At 30.1% G+C, this 24,364-nt stretch overlaps 1 protein-coding gene across 2 annotated transcripts in view; it reads right to left on the reverse strand.

Moving 5' to 3' along the window:
- Window positions 1-19,081, reverse strand: part of LOC110652384 (uncharacterized) — a 54,317-nt gene extending 35,236 nt beyond the window's left edge. The window contains exons 1-2 of one of the 2 annotated variants that reach the window (XM_021807964.2): window positions 18,739-19,030; window positions 18,116-18,657 (exon numbers count right to left, since the gene is read on the reverse strand). In XM_021807964.2, the coding sequence (XP_021663656.2) occupies window positions 18,318-18,657; window positions 18,739-18,746 (348 nt within the window). In that variant the 5' untranslated portion in view covers window positions 18,747-19,030 and the 3' untranslated portion in view covers window positions 18,116-18,317. Of the gene's footprint in view, window positions 1-18,115; window positions 18,658-18,738 lie in introns of those variants that run through there. The other variant, XM_058151218.1, reaches the window with a different exon arrangement.
- Between the last annotated feature and the right edge of the window lie 5,283 nt (window positions 19,082-24,364).

A 24,364-nucleotide genomic window follows, 5' to 3' on the forward strand; every position in this document is an offset into this window, starting at 1 on the left:
CAATTTGTGACTACATAAGGGTTGCTTGTAGCATTGATTTTACTTGACCGTAAACTCCTCTACAGTATCTATAAAAAGTTTACATATTAAATTATAGTTAGACCATGTTTGGTTAAATTATATGATAAAATTTATTTTATTTATAAATAAAATAATTCAATTTAAATAAAAAGAATTTTATATTTAGAATAAATAAAATAAAATAAAATGATATATAATAAGAGAATAATTTTATTACATTAAATATATAAATTTGAAAAATTCTATTAATTTTGATAGAATTTGATTTAGTTATAATAAATTTAATGGAATTGATTATTAAGAATTTCAAATAAATATTCATTTAAACTAAACACTAAAATTTTAGATTTATAAATGAATTCTACAAAATTTTATAGAATTCATTTATATCAAACACTGCCTCATGATCAAATTGTTGAATTACTAATAAAACTTAGAAAATAATTTTTTTTTCAAACAATAAAAAATTTATGTTATATATAGAAATTTCAAAAAGTTTTTATAATTAAAAAAAAAAGTGCTTTTGTTGTGGATTACTAATCATTCATCGTCTCAATTGGTCTCCCACCAATATTAATCTATGAAGAAACTGCATAACCCACTAGTCTTGAAGACAAGTGCAGTTCCACCTTATTATGTTTGGGAGGAACTTTCTTGTAATAGTTTTTAAATCTCACCTTCCAAATTCAACTGTATTACTTTCAAAAATCTGTTCGGTAATATTAGCTGTTCTAATAATTATTTAATTGTTTTAGTAATAATTAGCTGTTTTACTATTTGTTAGCTACTAGATATTAGTTGTTTATATAGTGATTTAAAATGTAAGTATTGAATATAAATAATTATTGAATTAGCTATTAAATATAAAAATAATAATATTATCTTTTTTACCCTAATTAAAGTGCTCTCTCAACTTTTAAAAGTTATAAGGTGTAATTATTTATGACCAACCTGTAACGCCCACATCGTAGGTAGTCCATACATTTTTCTGTTTCGACAACTAATGTCTGTTCGAACAGTTAAAATGTCTGGAACTATACTTAAACTATAGTGATGAGGCATAAATTAATGAAATAAATATTAAAAAAATATAGAAAAAATTTTGAGAAATAAAATAAAATTTAGAGAATTTATTAATTGGTATAAAAAAAATAAAAATAATCCGATGGGCACCATGAAAGGCATTTTGATCATTTACCCCTAGATGTGAATTTTGACTTAAATGTCAAATTAAAATTTGGAAATAGAATAATTAACATAAATTAATTATATGAATTTGAATTTGGAAAATGGGAAGAGAAAGAAAAGAAAAGGAAAGAAAAGAAAAGAAAGGAAAATAAAGAGACTTATGGCATTTAAAGAAAAGAAAAATAAGCTTATGAAAATTTAAAACAAAATTAAGTACAATAAAAATATAAATATATAAAGCACAAGAGACAAAACCCACCTACTTTTCTTTCCATCTTCTTCCCCACTCTCCCTCTCTCTTATCGTCTCCCTTGCTCTCTCCCTCCCCACCATTGTTATCAAGCTTAAAGCTTGATTTCCCAAGCTTTCACTCACCAAAACCCATAGACCCCTTCACAAAAAATTTAGCCCACACCATAAGGAAGCTTTAGATACCCATAAGAAGAAGAAAGATTAAAGTTTGAAGTGGGTCACAAGAGGTTAGTGTACTAATCCCTCTTCTTCTCTTTATTAAACATGAAAAGCATGTTTAGCTAAGCATAAATACCATTAAAATAAAAAGAAAATCTAGAGGAAAGAACCCTTGAATTTTTGGCAGCCATGAAACTTGAAGTTTAATGCTTTTAAGTGATGAAAAATGGTTCCATGAGAATGTGTAATTTTTTGAAATATTTGGGTGTTTGATTGTGTAGTGTTTGTGTAAATTTGAAACTTTGAAAATTAGGGTTTGTGTAAATGTTGAGGACTTTGTGTAAAATGTTGAAATTGACCTATTGGGATGAGATTGTTGCTTATAGAAGTGTATTGCATGCAAATTGAAGTAAGGAAGTTGGAGGAGATTGAGTTTTGGAAGTGTTAATTTTCTGCAGGTTGTGTTTGTTGAGGGCAGTGTACATTTTAGGCCATAAATAAAATTGTGTGACCCAATTGGTATGAGGCCAATTGGAGGTGAAACTAGACCCAAAATAGCCCATTTTCCATGAAGAAACCATGCCCAAATTCTGTCCAAAACTTGAGCTAAATACTGCCCAAATTCGGATTTCCCTGCACCCAACCCAGAAAATGACCAAATGAACAGTAGGTCATAACTCTCTCTATAATGGTCCAAATGACCTAAAATTTTACTCATGGAAAGTTTAGACATAGGGCTACACTTTTTATGAAGACCACTTAACCCAGTTTTGCCTTTAACAAATTCAAATTGTTAGCACAAGTTGGGTCACTGAAACTGCCAACCCAGAAAATGACCAAATGAATAGTACGTGTTCATTTGGTCATAACTCTCTCTATAATGGTCCAAATGACCTAAAATTTTACCCATGGAAAGTTTAGACATAGGGCTACACTTTTCATGAAGATCACTTAACCCAGTTTTGCCTTTAACAAATTCAAATTGTTAGCACAAGTTGGGTCACTGAAACTGCCAACCCAGAAAATGACCAAATGAACAATACGTGTTCATTTGGTCATAACTCTCTCTATACTGGTCCAAATGACCAAAAATTTTACCCATGGAAAGTTTAGACATAGGGCTACACTTTTCATGAAGACCACTTAACCCAGTTTTGCCTTTAACTAATTCAAATGGTTAGCACAAGTTGGGTCACTGAAACTGCCAACCCAGAAAATGTCCCAAAATACTATTCCTTTGGTATTTTGACCATAACTTGAGTTCTATAACCCCAAACTCAGTGATTCAAAAACTGAAATTTAAGTTTAAACATAGAGGAGCAATTGTTATGAAGGAATTGTGACTAAATAGACATCCCAACCTAGTCAAATTCCTAGATAAAGATAACACATCAACATGAACCTAATGAAAGGTTTATGGGAAAAATGCTATATAGAATAATTAAAATACTCATAAGGAAAATTTAATATTAAAAATGATATGAATATGTAAATTAGGACTAATGTCCTATTAATATGAAATTTATGGTACCAATGAACAGTACAAAAAAATAGTAATAGTGAATAGTGCTAAATTAATTAAAAATATTTAATTGCCCATAGTATACCTAGACTTATTTATTTAGTTGGATAAATTGGTATACCAATTAGGGACTACAGATAGCAGTACTGCCTACCGAGAAAATCATGAACTGACAATATATGTCTGGTATGATTGTTCTACAGGCTATATGCCTACTTTATTTCTGGCTTTACAAGCCCGACAATGGTCTCGTGCTGATACCGCCTCGTGCCTGACAGACGTATACTGGATAGACATATGGCTGTCTAACCAGTATACATCCGTACATCCAGCTTTTATAATTTGTTATAGGTTTTCTTGGGCACTGAAAAAAAAAATTATTAAGACTTAAAATACAATAAGTAATCATAAAAGATCCCAATAATGTTAATTATTTCCAAAGAGCAATAAAAATGTAAAAGACCCAGAAATTATGAGTTGCATATATTGTTTCAAATTATTAAATTATTGTTATTATAAATTATGCACCACTAAGCGTTATGCTTAGCGCGTTGGTTTTCCATCGCGTAGGTATTGGAGATCAGTCCCAGAAGCCGCAAAGAAGACTAAAGAGTGCAATCGGCAGAGCTTTGATCGGATCTGCCATTGTCCGAGTCACCTCCCGGCATTTGTATTTTGGTAGGGCCCATGTATAGACTAGTATTTTGGTTCATTATGTTTAGTCATGATGTAATTACTAGTTTATGATGTATTTCATTTTGGACTTATAACTAAACTTTGAGATTGAAATGAAAACTTGTAATTTATTATCTATGAATTTCTATATGAATGCAATAGATAATACTTCATTTTTAGATCTCATAAATAATTGTAAATGATATGATACATGATAATATGATATGAAAATGTGTGAAATGAATATGGACATATTAACAGGTGATTAGTGGAACCCGCCAGATGCTAATAAAATAAGGGAGGCTCTGTCCGGGTCTCCACATAAATAAGATATAAAAAAAAAAAAAATTCTACACATAGAATACATGTTTTAGATGACATCAAAAGTTTACAATAGATATGATAAAACAAGATAGGGTGCTCCGGCACCGAATGTGGCACTTCTTGCTCGGCTATACGGTAGACGGGTAAGGGGCGTCACACAACCCATTAACCTTTAAACTTTAGTATAAATATCAAGTCACTGAACGGTATAAATAAGAGAATTAGTGTTTAGACTAAATCAAATATGAATTTCGCGTGATAAAAAATTTAGAATCATAATATGTATAACGATTTTATTATAATCATTAATTATGATAAATTTTATCTGAATTCCATTGTAATTAACTACTAAAATTTATTTATTAACGTACAATATTTATATAAAATAATTTCTCTACGTGTGAAGATATGCAATGGCATTATCATCGGCCCGTTTTTCCATGGTGAAGGTAGAAATTTGGGTGTGTGAATATTGTAAAGGCAATCATGAAGTATTCCATCCTCTGCAGGCTCAAGAACTAGAAGGGAAATTTCCAAGCAACATCCTAACAGTTTTAGAACATTTTTATATATGTGGGAGCTCAATTTTCATCTAGTCATTTATTTTTTTTTCACTTTTTCAGAATCTCATTGGCTGAGAGATCTTATTTTGACTAGATCATCAAACGTCCTGTCGTTGGATTACTGCCTAAAAATTACTTTTACTTCATTGGGCAATCAAAGAAAAAAAAAAGCAAATTTAACAAATGAATAATCCTTCTACTGGGGTTTAATGGCCTTGTAATCAAGCAAATTACTTTTTTTTTTTGGCAATTAGCATTGCTTTGTAATTAATTGCTGGCCTACTATCTTCAAGATCAGAGGTGCTCTAAAGGGCAGCCATAGGTTTCATTTACAAACGGTTCAAAATCATCAAGTCTGGTTTCATTTTGGTTTGATGTGGAATTAATACAATCTAACAGTTAATTTTTTTTTTTTTTTAAAAAAAGGCCAAATCATTGGTTCAATTCAAGGTTTGAGTTCTGAGTTTTTAGCTATATTTAATAATAGTTTTCAAGATAGCTTTTACTATTTTAACTTTAATAAAGATAATCTCTTATTGATACTGTTCGATAGTATATTGTTTATTCTAATATTTAGAGATTGAGTGAATAGTTCACGAAAAGTTACTCATTATTGCTTTTACAGATTAAAAAAGTATTTTGACTAGAATATGATATTACTATTTTATATTTAACAGCTAATCCAATAATAATTTTTATCAAATACTTGTATTTTAAATCATTATATAAATAGCTAATTAATAACAACTATGTCTAACTGCGGTTAATAAATACTAAAATAGCTGATAGCTATTAAAATAATTAATAATTACTATAATAACTAATATTAATAAATAGGACCTTTAACATAGGAAAAGTAAAAAATTAAAGTTTACATCACTCACATCTTTACTATCGAATTCACTCACGCTAGAGATTGCTAGAGATTCGCTTCACGCTATCTAAACAAATCAAGATTTAAATTTTATTAAAAATTAAAATCAATTTGAAATAAATCGATTTGATTTGGTCTAAAAGAACGATTCCTCTTTTCATTTTATTTCCTTTTTTTTTCACAAATTCTCACTTATTAGTTATATCTCGTTCTCCATTTCTAGCACTCATAGTCACAAGCCACAATCAAACTCAAAATCGAATCGAATAAACATCACATAATCAATTCAATTGAACACAGAATTGGTTCAAAATCATAGAATTACACTTAGGCAGAATTAAAATTTTGAAATTACACAAAATTCAAGTTTTGGTAGAAATATGCTTTTTCATTTTGAAAAATGATGACATATATGGAGTTCTAAATAATATAAAATCATTCTTCGCAAGCGATGACCTGGAGACTTACGATTAATACAAGGGTCTCATAGAGAAATTAAATAATAATTTTTTTTATATTAATTTTTATTTATCGAGATATATCTCTCCATATGGGGACATGAAATTTTTCCAAAACAAAGTTGGTGTGCATGAATCATGAATGTATAGTGGGTGGGCTTGACTTAGGCCAATTAAGGTCTTTTGAAGCCACAAAGTCTTCAGGCAAGAATATAGAAATCTTTTAATCAATTAAGAGTACCCTTTCTTCCTTCTCATATGTGTATTTATAGTACTCAAGAGCTTCACTGGCAAGGCAAAGCATTCAGCAATTATATATCCATCCGAAATCGCTCTGATGGGGAGGTAATTCTTCTTGTCCTAACTCTGTATTTCATATATTTGTCTAAAATCAATATGAACTATTTGAAGATGAAGCTGCTATTGTTAATCTTGATTATTGGTGGATCAATCTCTTGTTCTCTTGGAGTTGAACCACTTGAAAGCTTGGCTTCACAAAGAGGAGGAAAAGAGAAAACTGCTAGTCAACTTGCAGGAAAAGCAGATCCTAGTGAAGATGTGAAGAGAAACCACATGAATATGATGGAAAAGCTGAGGGAATATGATGAAAATTATCTGTAACCTGCTGCAAATTCCAAGCAAAATATTGATGGCAATTTCAGACACAATGAAATTAGAATGCGTAGACTACTACAAAAGGGACCTGTGACTCCTAGTATCAGTATTTCAGGTCCACATGGTTGATAATGAAAAATAGCCTAGTTGTTTGTGTTCCATTTCCAACGTCTTGATGAGATTTATCATTTTATCCCATATTATTATGCATGGTTTCTTGCATATTGATTGATGTTAAATAAAGTTTGTTGTTAAGCAATGTATTCAAAAGAGAGAGAGAAATTACAATTACGAGATCTAAATAGTTCAAGGCTTAGAAAATAAAATAACTATATATATATATATATATATATATAGTTGTATCTTTCAAATTATAGGAATTAAATTAAATTTAAACTAATATCTAAAATGATCAAAGGAATAAAGAATAAATAAAATAAAAATACAAAAGTTAATTAATATATTTTTCAAATAAAAAAAATTAAATAATTAATTTGATTAAAATAAGGAACCAAATAATAATTTTTCCTATTTTGAATGTAATGGATGAACATCATATATAAGTTGAGGCTAAGAAGTTTTGCTTCATTTGATGGAAGGAAGGAACAAGAGAGTAAGGAGAACATAATATTAATTATAAAACTATAATTTCAATTTATAAAGATAATAAATATTACAAGAATTAATGAGTCACTTAGAAAAAGAAAATCAGCAAAATTGGTAACTAAATTCATTGCTAATAAAGTAGATTAATGATATATTAGCGACAAATTCGTTACTAATATATGGTCATTCGAAATTAACTTTCAGCAACAAATTCTAATATGTTGCTGAATTCCTAGTCGCTAAAATATCAACGATAGAGTAGCTATTTATCAACAATGACGAATTCATTGTCAATTAGTATTATTTGTGATGGATTTTTGTTCGTCACTGAAATTTCTTTTTAGGGAGTGTAAATTTTCTGAGACTTTATAAATATATATTTTTTTAATAGAGAACAAAGTCTAAATTAACAATATTGACCAAAAGTGCAAAAATTATTAAAATATATAATCTAATTAACGTTGGCTTTATATAAGCTAATTTAATTTTAAAATAATTTAAAATTAAATTATAAAATAATATGTTTTATTTTTTTATAAATCTCTTTTACCTCGAGTTCTTGAAAGGAAAAAAATTATTAAAACTTCATTATTTTTAAAATTAAAATTTTGTTTATTTTATGAAAAATATTTTATATAAAAAAATATTTTTTATAAAATTTTTTAAAAATTTATTTTTTACTTAATTTTATTTTTAATTAGTTTCATTAAATTATTTTATTAAGTGTTTCAAATATTAAAAAATATAAATTTTCGTGAAACAAACGTAACTCAAGTATAGTCTGTTATTTTAAAGTTTAATACTTTAGATTTCATGTTAGTAGTAAAAATAAATAAATTTTAAAAATTAAAGCGTTTATAATGTAATAATTTAAAATTGAAAACAGAAATATAAATAATACTTTTAAAGCTCTAAAAATAAAAATAAAAATAAAAATCAAATAAGGCGTTTGCAGGGGTCGCACTTTTAAAAATTCATAACTTGAGCTAGAGAAGTCGAAATGAGGTGATTCTTGTGGCAAATGAAACTTTGATGTAACGCCCTCACCATAGGTAGTCCGTACATTTACTGTTCCGTCGACTAATGTCTGTTCGGACAGTCAGGATGTTTGGAACTACACTTAAACTATAGTGAGGAGGCAAAAATTAATGAAATAAAATTAAAAAAATATAGAAAAAATTTTGAGAAATAAAATAAAATTTAGAAAATTTATTAATTGGTATAAAAAAATAAAAATAATTCGATGAGCACCATGAAAGGCATTTTGGTCATTTCACCCCTAGAGGTGAATTTTGACTTAAATGTCAAATTAAAATTTGGAAATAGAATAATTAACATAAATTAATTTTATGAATTTGAATATGAAAAATGAGAAGAGAAAGAAGAAGAGAAGAAAAGAAAAGAAAAGAAAAGAAAGGAAATAGATTTATGAAATTTAAAAACAATAAACTACACATAAATGTATATATATAAATAACCACAAGAGACAAAACCCCTCCAACCATCTTCTTCTTCCTCTTCTCTCTCTCTCCTTGCCGTCTCCCTTGGTCTCTCCCTCCCCACCATTGTTATCAAGCTTAAAGCTTGATTTCCCAAGCTTTCACTCACCAAAACCCATAGACCCCTTCATTAAAAAGTTAGCCCACTCCATAAGGAAGCCATTGATAGTGAAAAGAAGAAGAAAAGTTGAAGTTTAACAAGTTACCTAAGAGGTTAGTGCCTAATATTCCTTTCTTCCTTTATTAATCCTTGAGTTAAGGTTAAAATGAAGTGAAATTTGTAAGAAACTAAAAGAAATAGGTGAGTTATGAGGGGAGTGAATTTTTGGTACCCATGGTGAGTGATGGTTTTTGATGACTATGATGTATATAAAGTGATTTAATGATGTGGGTTGATGCATTATAAGTATTAGAAGTTGATTTACATTGAAATTTTATGAGGTTGAAATTGTGAGTTAGGGTTTGGCCTAACTTTGGTATTTTTGTATTATAACATGCAATTGGGATTGTTGAGATGTGTTGATGATATTTAGAAGTGCCTTAAATGTCAAATTGAAGCAAGGAAGTTGGAGGAGAAATGAAATTTTGGAAGTGCTATTTTCTGCAGGTTGTGTTGTTGAGGGCAGTACACATTTTAGGCCATAAATGAAATTGTGTGACCCCAATTAGTATGAGGCCAATTGGGGGTGAAATTAGACCCAAAATAGCCCATATTCTATGAAGAAACCATGCCCAAATTCTGTCCAAAACTTGACTTAAATACTGCCTAAATTCGGATTTCCCTGCAACCGAACTCAGAAAATGACCAAATGAACACTACGTGTTCATTTGGTCATAACTCTCTCTATACTGGTCCAATTGACCTAAAATTTCACCCATGGAAATTTTAGACATAGGGCTACACTTTTCATGAAGACACTTAACCCAGTTTTGCCTTTAACCAATTCAAATTGTTAGCATAATTTGGGTCACTGAAACTGCCAACCCAGAAAATGACCAAACGAACAGTACATGTTCATTTGGTCATAGCTCTCTCTATACTGGTCCAAATGACCTAAAATTTTACCCATGGAAAGTTTAGACATAGAGCTACACTTTTCATGAAGACTACTTAACCCAGTTTTGCCTTTAACCAATTTAAATTGTTAGCACAAGTTGGGTGACTGAAACTGCCAACCCAGAAAATGACTAAATGAACAGTACATATTCATTTGGTCATAACTCTCTCTATACTAGTCCAATTGACCTAAAATTTCACCCATGGAAAGTTTAGACATAGAGCTACACTTTTCATGAAGACCACTTAACCCATTTTTGCATTTAACCAATTCAAATTGTTAGCACAAGTTGGGTCACTGAAACTGCCAACCCAGAAAATGATCAAATGAATAGTACATATTCATTTGGTCATAACTCTCTCTATACTGGTCCAATTGACCTAAACTTTCACCCATGGAAAGTTTAGACATAGGGATACACTTTTCATGAAGACCACTTAACCCAGTTTTGCCTTTAACCAATTCAAATTATTAGCACAAGTTGGGTCACTGAAACTGCCAACCCAGAAAATGTCCCAAAATACTATTCCTTTGGTATTTTGACCATAACTTGTGTTCTATAACCTCAAATTCAGTGATTCAAAAACTGAAATTCAAGTTTAAACATAGAGGAGCAATTGTTATGAAGGAATTGTGATTAAATAGACATCCCAACCTAGTCAAATTCCTAGATAAAGATAACACATCAACATGAACCTAAAGAAAGGTTCATGAGAAAAATACTATATATGATAATTAAAATACTCATAAGGAGAATTAAATATTAAAAATGATATGAATATGTAAATTGGGACTAATGTCCTATTAATATGAGATTAATGGTACCAATGAACAATGCTAGAAAATAGTAATAGTGAACAGTGCTAAATTAATTAAAAATATTTAATTGCCCATAGTATACCTAGACTTATTTATTTAATTGGATAAATTGGTATACCAATTAGGGACTACAGATAGCAGTACTGCCTACAGAGAAAAATCATAAACTGACAATATATGTCTAGTATGATTGTTCTACATGCTATATGCCTACTTACGGGCCATTGTGCCTACTTTATTTCTGGCTTTACAAGCCTGACAGAGGGTCTTGTGCCCGACAGCTGGCCTCATGCCTGATAGACTTATACTGGATAGACATATGGTTGTCTAACCAGTATACACCCGTACATCCAGCTTTTATAATTTGTTATAGGTTTTCTTGGGCACTGATAAAAAAATTAATTAAGACTTAAAATACAATAAGTAATCATAAAAGATCTCGATAATGTTAATTATTTCCAAAGAGCAATAAAAATGTAAAAGACTCAGAAATTATGAGTTAAATTATTAAATTATTATTATTATAAATTATGCACCACTAAGCGCTATGCTTAGCGCGTTGGTTTTCCATCGCGTAGGCACTGGAGATCAGCAGAAGATCACCCCAAGAAGAAAAAGAAGATCGATCGTGTGCACTGACAGAGTTCTTATCAGATCTGCCATTGTCCAGAGTCACCTCACCGGTCTTTTGTATTTTGGTAGGGCCCATGTATAGACTAGTATTTTGGTTCATTATGTTTAGGCATGATATAATTACTAGTTTATGATGTATTTCATTTTGGACTTGAAATGAAAACTTATAATTTATTATCTATGAATTTCCATATGAATGCAATAGATGACACTTCATTTTGAAATCTCATAAATAGTTGTGAATGATATGATAAAAGAGAATATGATATGGAAATATGTGAGATGACTATGAATATGTTAATAGGTGATAGTGGAAGCCGTTAGATGCTAATAAAACAGAGGAGGATCTGTCCGAGTCTCCACAGAAATAAGATATATATAAAAAAAATTTCTACACATAGAATACATATTTTAAATGACGTCAAAAGTTTACAATAGATATGATAAAACAAGATAGGGTACTCCGGCAACGAATGTGGCACATTTGAAGAGTGTGCTAAAACTTTGTAGTTCAGTGTTAGCCTTAATTTTGATGATAGAATAGAGTTTAAAGCCAAAACATTTAATTGCTCAATTTTGAAACTGGTCTGGCAGATTCCAGCAACAGGGGATCCGATTTTTAAAAATTCATAACTTGAGCTAGAAAACTCCAAATATGATGATTCTTGAGGCTTTGGAAAGCTTAAAGAGAGCTTTAAAACTTTATAGTTATGGCCAGAAATTAATTTCGCTGTTTTCTTATTAGAATGCATACTTTTCTCTTGCTGTGCACACTGAAATAGATTTCTAGATAGCTTGTATATTTTTGCTTATATCTTGAGTTGTAAAATATATTTTGTCATGATTCTAATTAGAAATCAAAATAGACATATGAAAGTTGATTTCTGCAAAATTTAGCACTAAAATTCTATCTCTATAATTTTTGGTGGAATTTTGAATGTTACTATTAGCGTGGCCAGTTTTCTGCAGAAAGTGATTTTTAAGCTACACACTTCTCATGTAGGTTTGTTTGAGTATTTCTCATCAAATTGTGAAGTAAACTTTGTTTGAAATGAATTAAGTGAAATTTTGGCTATGTATGGCAAATATGAGCATATGAAATAAGTACATGAACTTGATAATTGTAAAAGAATGTAATATGTATTCTTAGCCCTAGTCAACTTGGGTAGAGGTCGTAGGTTAGTATAAGGTGTGGCATGCCATATGACTTAGCAGTACTGCAACTACAGAATACATGATATTGGCATATGGTGCCCTATAGTTCTTGGCTTTTGAGCCCTACAGTTCTGGCACTTCGTGCCCTATAATTATAGTTTTTCCTTATCTAGCTAAGCGATCCTGCTAAGAGTTTATAGGGGCTGAGATATAACTAATATGGTATAATTTAATTAATATTTGTCATGTGATATCTTTTTATTTTTAGTCTTTTTGAATTTTGCTTATGAATATGCTTGATTGTTAATATTATGAAAATTGTTGTTCAAATGCATGTTATTTTTATGCTTGCATATTTTCTTTTTATAGATGAGTTTAGCACCACTAAGCATAAGCTTAGTGTGTTGGAGTTCCCCCACTCGCAGGTAGCAGAGAGTAGCCGCTAGTAGAGAGGCCACAGTAGTTTGCATCAGCTGTGAAGCACATCAGAAATTTTGTAATTTTCTTTTCCATTGAACCTTGGAAAAGTTGTAAAATTTTGGCATGTACATTAGAAATAGTTGATGTAATCAAATAAATCATTTTGTATCAAATTTCTTATCTTTTATGTAATTTATAATGGTTATTGCAAATTTTATCTTTTTTATGATTTTATCTTTATTATGGATGGATTTAAAATAATGTTAAACATAGTTTGTTCTATTATTTAAAAATGTTTTAAATAAAATACTATGCATTTCAACACAGTTTGTGGCATTCCCAACTCAACTTATTATTGACTGGGTAGGGGATGTTACAACCATGTTCTTCAATTTTTTAAAATTTTATTTTAACTAAAACTATTAAATAATTTTAATATTTAAAATTAGGAAAAAATAATATTTTATTGTTAAAAAATAATTATTAAAAAGTAAAGCACTTATTCGATCTTCTATTGAAAATGTAAGGGCTTATTTAGACTTTTTTCCATTATTTATTAGTTGATATTCTTATTTTGAAAAACTGTTAATATATCCTTCACTTTTTTTTATTCTATTGTGGATGGGGCGTGTGAGTGACTTATATGGAAACAAGGATCCTATTAAAATTACCATGGTTTTAACTACGGTCCATTCCTGTCCCTAAACCGTTTGTGTGTCTTCTATCTATGTGAAAAAAGAATTGGAACCTGAGTGATAAGCGAGGGAGTCCTGAGTTCGGTGTGGCCCATAGGTTGAGGTCCGCGAGTGGGTTGGGCGTGCCCCATGGGCGCATTAGTTGTGGATGGGGTGTGTGAATGGTTATATGGGAATAAGGATCCTGTTAAAATTGTCATGGTTTTAACAACGGTTCATTCCTGTCTCTAAGCCATTTGTGTCTTCTATCACGTAAAAAAAACTTTTTTATTCTATGTCATTTTTCTATTCATTTATTATGAAAATATTAAAATAGCCACCGTTAAAATGTTAAGCCTTCCCGGTCTCCCTTTCCTTTTCTTCTCCTCCTGCTTATTTGTTTGGTCTATCCATATTTTGCCATAAACTCTCAAACTCTACTACTTGAGATTTCATATTGGTCCATCACTTAACCTTTTTTCTGTCTCTATCTCTATAACCCATTCATGACTTCAGTTTCACCTCCAACTCCTCCTCACGAACTCTCCATCATGACCCACAGCAGCGTTCTTCCAAATGACCATCCTAACCCTTCTCTTCCATTTGCCTCTCACTCCTAATAAATACTAGTGGACAAAGTAAAATGTTTAGAGGAGTACTAATGAATTTCTCAAAATTAAGTAATCTGGACTTATGTGGATTTATTAGATTATCAACTAAAAAAGTTCCAGAATTAGGAAATCCAATAATATGGGACCTTATGTGGATGGTTCCATTACTAAAGAAACATATTATAACTCTTGCTGTTTTGCAGTTTGATCATGAAGTTGCTACTATTGTTGATGTTTATTGTTGTTGGATCAATCTCATCACAGTCTGTTGACGAAGTTGAAGCTAAGATTGTTTCAAAAGAGGGAAGGAAAGAGAAACTCGTCAATCATCGGTTTGTAACTGATGGAAACGATCCTGAAAGAAGTGGCAATTTTGCGTATGAAGATGTCAAAGGAAAGCATATGAAAACAAAGTGGAGGCCACAAAAAAAATATGCTATTACCCTTGTCCCTTTTAGTTCCCCAAAGCAGGTCCAGCCTTCATCTTCTAATCACAGTGGCTGCATTAAACTATCACGCCTCCTTAAACAAAGGCGAAGAAATAAACTTGTCTCTGATTTGCTTGGTTTGTCACCTGACAGTGACATTAGCATGATGAATGCTGCTCACAGAAGATCTTTACGCTTGGATAGTTTTACCAAACATCTCCTGGACCCAGAACAACAGGCTTGGGAAACAGCTTATCAAAAAAAAAAAAAAAAAAAATAGAGGCTTGGAAAAAAATTTCTGTGGGGAAGAAATTGGGTTTAATCTTTTTGGAACCTGACGAAGTAGTGGCATTAAGCAAATTCAGGAAGATATGAATCTCTTCCAAGGCATCAATTAGAAGTTCGTTTCCTTCCATTGTAGTATTGGTTTTGGTTATCTCGCAGGTCCTGCACTATTTCTAGTTCTGATCTCTTCTAGTAGTTTTCCTTTATTCTAGTGAGTTTTTGGAGCAGCCTATTCTTTTCTGCTTTCTTTCTTTTTTAGGACTGACAGGTTTTGTGTTATTTTTACGTGGCTTGAATTTTGAATATGTTTTCATGGACCCGAATTGTAACCCGACCAAAAAGTTTTCGCGCTGTGACTTGATTGGGATAAAAAGTGAGATCTTTAGTGATAGCGGAGGGCACCCAATGGTATGAACCAGTATAAATATTATAATATTCTACAATTTGCGGTAAAGTTGTGAGATATTAGAAAAATACACTGGCGTTAAGGTTTGAGAGTTTTGAGTGATTGTATCTTGCTCTTTTTATTATAGGAGAACTTTTTCTCTTATTTTATCCGTGAACGTAGACCTTACGGTTGAACCACGTTAAATTATGTGTTATTTTTCTTCTATTTTCTGTACTGTATGATTATGCGATTTGTGTCCATGTCTTATATTTAAGTGCCTGTCATAACATTTTGGTTTTGGTTAGCCATTGTTTATCTCAATCTCCCTTATGCTTGGTTCTTTTCTTTTGTTTTCTCTTAGGCTTTTGTACTTCCTTTGCCAGTTTTCTAGCTTTTAATAAAACTTTAGCTTATAAAAAAAAAAATGGCAAATTCCCATCTGAACATCACCAAATTCATGGTTCATGTTATAATGCTTATAGAAGTCATATCTATTTGGTAGATCATAATTTAAAGAACCATTGAAATAAATGGCTTGGAATGTGGTAACCTAGCTAACCTTTACAATTATTTACATAGTATGTATATGTGGTTACAATATTCAGCAAACTGATAAATCCAGTTAGCAATCGAGGGAGTCGAACTTCCACCGATGCCTGATGGTGTGATAGATTTGATCTCCCTAACGCCCAATTTGATGCCACTTCTTGGAATTGCATTCATCGAACTAATTAAAAACAACAAAATTCAGAGTAGGAATTGATGTGTATCCACTATATTTCCAATCCTTCAAGTGCAGAGTCTATAGACTACTAAAGATATTCAAACTATGTGCACAATTTGTGATTATAATGGGCGTTTGTAGGCTTGACTCGACTATGACCAAATGCTTCTCTGCAGGCCACATGAAAAGTACACAAATCTTTTCAAATAGTAGCCTTCAATAACCAATAACTTAGTACAATAAGCAATTAGTTTTTTTTTTATTTATTGGAGTTATTCTTTTTTTTTTAGTGTTTGTACTGCAATTTTATAATTTTATATTAATATATTTTTTACCATAAATATATAATTTTATTTTTTATCATATTTTGTATTGATATTTTAAGTGTGGGGCATATCTCCATGAAACATGAAAATTTTTCAAAATAAAGTTGGTGTGCATGAATGTCGTGGGTGGGCTTGACTTTGATCAAAGGTATACAAATCATGTAATCAATTAATAAAGGTTGGTTATGTATTTTTTCATAAACAGGTTTGAAGGAAAGAAACCATTACAAAAAAACCAAGCTTGAAGAAGGAAAGATAAAAGCTTGATTTATGTACATAGACTTTGTTTTCATTACACCTTATTGAGAAATTCTATTTGCTAGCAAGGATGTCATTTTTCCTTTGACATAATTAACTATGATTGGAACTCGAATTTGAAATCTCACTGTTAGAAGAAAGAATACAAGTAATGAAGGAAATGATTGTGTATTTGTCTGTATATTTGTCTGTCTATTTATCTGTGTTTTATTTTCAGAAATATTACATCTATTTATACATAAGAATATGAGCTAATTTGGACAAGAATAATAATTGCTATAATTATATTACATAAATCTCCTATAATCATGCTAATTGCTGTAATTATGCTAATTGCTGTAATTATGCTAATTGCTATAATTATGCTAATTGCTATAATTATGCTAACACCCCCCTCAAACTCAAGGTGGTAGCGCATGTGCCAACTTGAGTTTGCTTAAGAGATCCTGAAAGCGAGCGGGAGGATGCGTTTTGGTGAATATATCAGCGGTTTGGCTGATAGAGGAGACAGGAATCAAACTGGACGGGTAGAACGATGAAGAGTAGTGCTAGGAGCAGATGCAGGCGCAGGTACAGGTACTGGATCAACAACTGGTGTAAATTCAATAGAGGTAGGTAAACTGGATGGGTAGAACAACGAAGAGTAGTGCTAGGAGTAGATGCAGCCGCAGGTACTGGATCAACAACTTGTGCAGATTCAATTGAGGCATGTAAACTGGACGGGAAGAACAACGAAGAGTAGTGCTAGGAGCAGATGCAGGCGTAGGTACTGGATCAACAACTGGTGCAGATTCAACAGAGGCAGGTAAACTGGACAGGAACGACGAAGAGTAGTGCTAGGAGCAGATCACGTGCAGTCTTTGGATCAACAATTGGTGCAGATTCAACAGAGGCAGGTGTAGTTGGACTAATATTGAGCACATCACCATCACCTGGATCATGATTTGGAAACAGCTCTTTAGTATAATAATAGGAATGAAAGAATGAACCAGAACAGGTTGTAGAGAGAGAAGAGAGACCACAGAAACTAGAAATAAAAGCTTTACGGCTCTGATACCATGTTAGAAGAAAGAATACAAGTAATGAAGGAAAGGATTGTGTATTTGTCTGTATATTTGTCTGTCTATTTATCTGTGTTTTATTTCCAGAAATATTACATCTATTTATACATAAAAATATGAGCTAATTTGGACAAGAATAATAATTGCTATAATTATGTTACACAAATCTCCTATAATCATGCTAATTGCTGTAATTATGCTAATTGCTATAATTATGCTAACACTCACAATTCCGTAGACAACACCGATACTTCTAGATACTTGCAAGGATGCTTTTGATTTCATTAGTTATGTATTTTTTTTCAAAAACAAACCCGAAGAAGGAAAGAAAGCATTATGCAATGAGGATTCCTAAATTTTATTGCAATTTAATGGCGAGTTTTAATCACTTATCAATATAGCGTTTTAAATTTATATTATTAGCGATGAATTTAATAAAATTCAAATATCCATTGCTAATATTATAATCTGAAGATAATTATAAAAATATTAATTTTAATAATACAAATTAGAGAAATGTAAATTAAATATCAGAAATATAACTTTTCATTAAATAGTAAATACATAGGGAATTTTTCATAATTCATAAATTTATCACCCCTAAATATATCCACACCCAACCTAACAGAAATGTTAGGAGCCCATTGCAAGAAAACTTGTGTCCCACATTAAAAATATGGGATTTCAATATAGGGTATATATAGATTTGGACTTTTCAAACTTAATAACCATGACCATCTTTAGGAGAAGAAGAGCTCGTGCTATCTGTCAATATTCTTGCAGGGTGAATCTTTCTAAAGTCTCCATCAACAATTTGGTGTGAGCTAGATTGAAGATTACCATCAATTGTGCTCGAATCTGCAGCCATGAGAAGGTTTGACTCAAATTGTTGATGATCAGAGTTGCTAGTCCTCCTTGGATGAATGTTTTTGCTGTGCAGGGAATCAAATTTCTCTTTCCTTCCCTCTTCTGAAGTCAGTTGTTCAGCCTCAGCTCCAAGAGAAAGTGATATTGATCCTCCAGCAGCAATTAAGCCTATGACTAGCAACTTCGTCATCAAACTGCACAAAAAATTAAAATGAAATTTGGAATTGCGCCGATCCAACAAAATAATTTTTGTCTCAATTAAAAAGAAAAATTACCTTGCCATAACTAGTTCTGGATGTGTTAGTGCTTTAACTGTGTTCCTGCTTTCCAAGCAACTTGACCCAGCAAACTAACTCTAGTAATTATTGTTGGAGATATTAATGAAAAATGGAACAGCTGCAGGATTAATTCACAAGGGTCTGTTACTCAAGATATTTACCATTGATGGTGATATCTCCCAAGATTCAATAGGTTCTTCCACTATCAAGACGGGAACACTAAGAAGAAATTTATAAACCAGCAAAGAAAGAAGAAAAGGATCTCAGTTTTTGTGTGCTCAGCTTGAAGGAGCAATATATGTATATATAGACATCAGGTGTGAACGTTGGAATGTGCAGGGGAGTTGAGAAAACTAGGTGGGTGAGTGAGAAAAGGGAAGAGGATAATTAGCAACCAATGGGGCGGAAAATCAACATTTAACATTGGTAGACCCATGGAGCTATCACAGAATAGTAACAGGTCTAGTATTTTCAATTACTCCAACCAACTCTGACAGAATAATTGACGAATGTAAATTTATAAAATAATACTAATTTTTTTTATTAAAGAAAGCATTTATATTTTTATAATAATATTTATAAAAACTTGAAATATTATATTTAAATAAATAAAATTTAAATATTTTATAAAATTATTAAGATTTGAAATATAAATTATTCTCAATTACTATGAGCATAAAAAAAATGCAAGACATTGATTTCACTTGAACAATTACTGTTCTCAATTAATTTTGTTTAATAATTAAATTTAACAGTCTTTGCAAGGGTTAATAATACCAAAATAGTCAATAATCTGTTCCTAGTCTTATCAAAACTATTAATTAAGAAATCACAACTTATTCTTAACTAACATTTTAAGATTTAAAGTTATTATTCAAAAATCCCATAGACTCAATCGTAATTTCCGCTATAGTTGAAAATCATATGCTGATCGTTATAAAAATCAGATTTATAATTCTTCCTAATAAAAATTACGAATCAAAATTCATTCAAGCATCATTCTTATATCCAAAAACATTAAACACCCAATAATAACCAATAGCAAAGATAGAAAAAAACTAAATTAAAACCCTGAAATTAAAACCATGCCAAACTACATCAATATAGCCTAGTATAGAAGTTTAGTTACTCAAAGTCAAAATTGAAACCCATTGTTCATTGCAACTACAATAAAAGAAAGAGAAATAAAAACTCTTTTGGAGAAATAAATCCCAGCTTGAATCTGAAATCTAAACTAATAAATAAAATAAACTTATAAACAATTATTAAAAACTTTTTAATTATTGAAAACAATTAATCAACATAAAAAAATGTAGAACTTAAAAAACTTGTCATAATATTAATAAAATATTTTATAAAATTTTATCATCATTTGATGTGATTTTCATTCCGTTCCAAATGCCGGTGAATTCAGAAAAGCAGAACTGATCATGTGATTCCATTTTGATTATCGTCGTTCAAAGAAAATCAACATTATTATAAAAAATAAAAATTATTATACGTAGTGTTTTTACACGTGGAAAATTCTTACACACGTCAGATCCATGCATTTTTTTTTTGAACTGCACGTCAGATCCATGCATGTTGCATTTGAAACCTTCAAATCACATTTGATTGATTTTCCGTATGAATTTTTGTTTACAGATAAGCGAATCCCATTTTTTTTTTTTATTAATTACTATGCCTGCACGAATTTCTTGAATGGTTATAAGACAATTTTTTATTTTTTATTGCAATTATATAATTTTATATGAAGTAAATTTGTATATTTTATACTATAAATATTTTAATTTTTTAATATTTCATATTTTAACATGATTTTTTTTTAACAAAATAAAACTTGTGCATGCATGAATGTTGTCGGCTCGACTCAGAACAATATATATATTAAGACTCCTAGTGGATCGGATATATATATATGAAAGAGCTTCATTTTTATAAGGCAAAGCATATTTTAAATGCATTTACTGTCTAGAATTTTAAATGCTTTTAAATTTAAATTAACTTATAAAGCCAAACGCTCTCTTACACGGTTCCTTCCTCTCCACTGCATATTCAACCATGTCTACCAGGAGGACTGAGACTACGAGCCGGATCAATAGGTTCAAAAACTTTTTGAGATGTGTGTAGTTTGGCGAGTCTTGGCATTCGATTATATCTTAAATTGGCATCAACAGCTTGCTGGAAACTAGGTAGCAGATTTTCATATTTGGAGTACTTTACCAACATATTCATATGGTTTCTCTTGACATCTTCACAAGCGAAGTAGCTACTCCTCTTAGGATGTGCTTTTGTAATAAGTTGACAAGCAGTTTTCTCTTTCCTTCCCTTTCCCCAAGCGAATCTTTCAACTTCAACTCCAAGAGTACATAAAGTCGATAGTATTTTATTTTTCTTATCTAGACTTTTTTCTTTTTAAGAAAATTTGACAACTCATTCATAAGAACTATAATTTAAGTAAAATATAACTTTCTCATAATAGCAAAAATATATAAATATATATAATTAAAAATTATTTTTGTTCAGAGATTATTTGAATAGTTCTTTTTCATTTCAGTCTATAAAAAAAAATTTTATGCAATATTACTCTTTTGGAAACTTATTATCTATGTGGCTTGCACTTGAAGATTAAAGTTTTCCACTAAAGAATATATTCAAAGAGAAAGAGAAGAGAAATAAAAAAAAAAAGAAAAAATGAAAAGAGAAAGAGTTTCTTGAGAGAAGGAAGAGCCTCTTATCTAAGACTCTTATCCACACGGAGAATCAACTTTAAATAATAATTTTTCCTATTAATTTAAGTGGATATGTTCTGAATTCATAATAAATTCTACTAAAATTCAGAGAGAATAGTAAATTTGGAAAAGTCTCAAAACTTATATATATATATATATTAATGCTATCTTAAAGACTTCCCAAAATTCCTATACTATTAGATATGTGATCTTTTTGTTATAATTTATTTCATATTAAAAAATTGGTTTATTTAGAAAATTTTTGAGAAATTTATTTTTTTTAAATAATGAGATAATTATGAATTACCCTTCCAAAACTGAAACGACTACTTGCAATGGTATTTGTGGGATTAAATAAAGCATACATCCCACATCCCATTCAAGTCAATGGCCATCACCTTCTCCGAAAATGCAAATGTGCTTACATCCCGCTCAACACCAACTTCCATCCAAGTTCATAGGCAACTGAAATCAAAATTAAATCTTTGATTCTTTGACTTTTAGAAACTAGATTTAAAATCAAACTTCAATTTTAACAATCAATTATAAATTGATTGCTAATAATAATCAATTTAGCAATCAATTCTTGAATCAATTACTAATTTTTTTTTTAAATAATTATTTTACTAAAAAAATTGAAATTATAAATTGGTTGTAAAATTGGTTGCTAATAGCAACTGATTTTTAGTCAGTTACAATAATCAGTTGTAAAATTAATTATTTTTTATAGTGATTGAGTGTATACCCCCGGGGTGTTGACAAAAATGCATTCATCCCACTGATCAACACCGAATATCCAACTATTCCAAATTTCCTAAACCCTATATAATCATTCTATACTAAACAACATCAAAGTCGCTTGAAACCCAAGGCAAGGCATCAACATCCAAGTTTGGTCATAGAGAGGTAATTACTTCTCCTATTTTTAACATGTAATTTGATTTGATTTCTTAATTACTCCATTATTAGAGCGAATTATGCTTGTGTTCTTGAGTATTATCATTATTTATAGGCAAAAAGATCAAATAAGTCCCTTTTAATTAATGTTAAATAAGTCTAAAATAAATTTTTGAGCCAAATAAGTCATTGTACTTTCTTATTAAGACCAAATAAGTTCACACCTAATAAAATGTTTTGTTAGTAATAAAATATTATTTTTTTGTCTTTTAAATAATAAAATATTAAAGACTAATCAAGTTTTATAACTAGGAGATATAAGAGTTAGAATATAATTATTATTATTATTATTATTTTTATTTTTTTTTATTTTTTTTTTTAAGATGGGACATGTTGATTTTGAACTGTAAAGTCTTTCCAAGCTTTGATCAGAGAGTTTCGTGGTAATGGGAGCAGCTGAAAATTCAAAACAAGACTGAAAGATGCTGAGAGCTATTGACTTGTATATGGAAGACTTACATCATTCATATTATGTAAATTAAAAACCAGGCCCATTTTAGCTTGTGCCAAAATTAATGACATGTCGTTGCCCTTAACGTCTCAAGCCTCAACCTTCACACGCATATGTCTGCCTATTTATTTAGGATTAATTGCTAAAAAAAAAATCTTCAAATTTAGTAATTTTTACGGTTAAACTCTAAAACATTATTATTAAATAAATTTTTATATTTGATTAATATATTAAATTAATTTAACCATCAAAAAATTACTAATATATTTAATAAGAGTTTCATATCAGTTGTCATCTCATCATCATAAAAGTCACATAAAAAATTTTAAATCAAGATTAATTATAAAAAAAAATCCAAAAATTTGGCTACTTTTACAATTTATGTATGTAAAGTTATTTTGAGTTTAGTGTAAGTTTAGTCGGAATTTTAATTAAAATTCTTTATATATATATATATATATATATATATAATTCAAATTAAAATTTTTTAAAATATTTATTAAATAAGCAGATAATAAAAATATATCAAATGAAATAGAAATTCTGTAAATAAAATTTTAATTTTATATTTTAAATAATTAAAATTTTAAACTAATTTCTTTTATTATTAATTTCTCACTAAATATTAGTTTCATAACAAATCAATATATAAAACGTAGTCTCTCTCTCTCTTCTATAAACAATTTTATTAAAATTCTTTCAAAAAATTAGCAAATGTGATTTTCATATGCATTCAAGTCTTTCCAAGCTTGATGGTAATGAGTGAAGGCATTTGTTAGCTGAAAACAAGAGCGAAATATAAAGCTGTTGACTTGTATATGAAAGAGTTCCATCAGCATGCATTCGAAGAGAGGACTTAACAACGTAAATTAGGATTCTTATATCAAGTTGTAAGGCATCTGAATGTGCCTTGCCTTTTACGCACAAAGACTAACTCGTTTTTTGAGTAATATTTGGGTTGGACTTAGGAGAACTACATTGATGATTGGAGGAGCTATAGCTCTTCCAAACTTTGTAAATTTTTTATTTATTCCCTTATATTTTATAAAAATTTTTGTTAGAAATATATTTTTAACCCCCTCAACCTTTCAAAACTCTTATATATATGCCCTTACAGAACTATATATTTAGCCCCTTAAATTTTATAATTGTTGTTGTAAATTATTGTAGAATTAAAATTTTTGTGTTTTCCAATAGAATCAAGATAAACTCACAAGACACATAGATCTACTGGCTTGTAAAAGAAAGAGTTCCATTACTAGCTTTAAACTATTCACATACCAATATTCTCAGAGTGAATCTTTCTAAATTTCCAATAGAATTTGGTTACTTAGATCATTAATGATAAGCAATTATGTTAAGATTGAATCTATTAAGCCCACACATTAAAGCCCACAGCCCATGAAATAAAAGCCCCAATAGAACCGGATAACCCGGATGAAGCTTGGCACAGACCATGGCTATTATTGCAGCGCGGCCTGGG

This window comes from Hevea brasiliensis, chromosome 8 (assembly GCF_030052815.1).
Source record: "Hevea brasiliensis isolate MT/VB/25A 57/8 chromosome 8, ASM3005281v1, whole genome shotgun sequence".
Taxonomy (NCBI): Eukaryota; Viridiplantae; Streptophyta; class Magnoliopsida; order Malpighiales; family Euphorbiaceae; genus Hevea; species Hevea brasiliensis.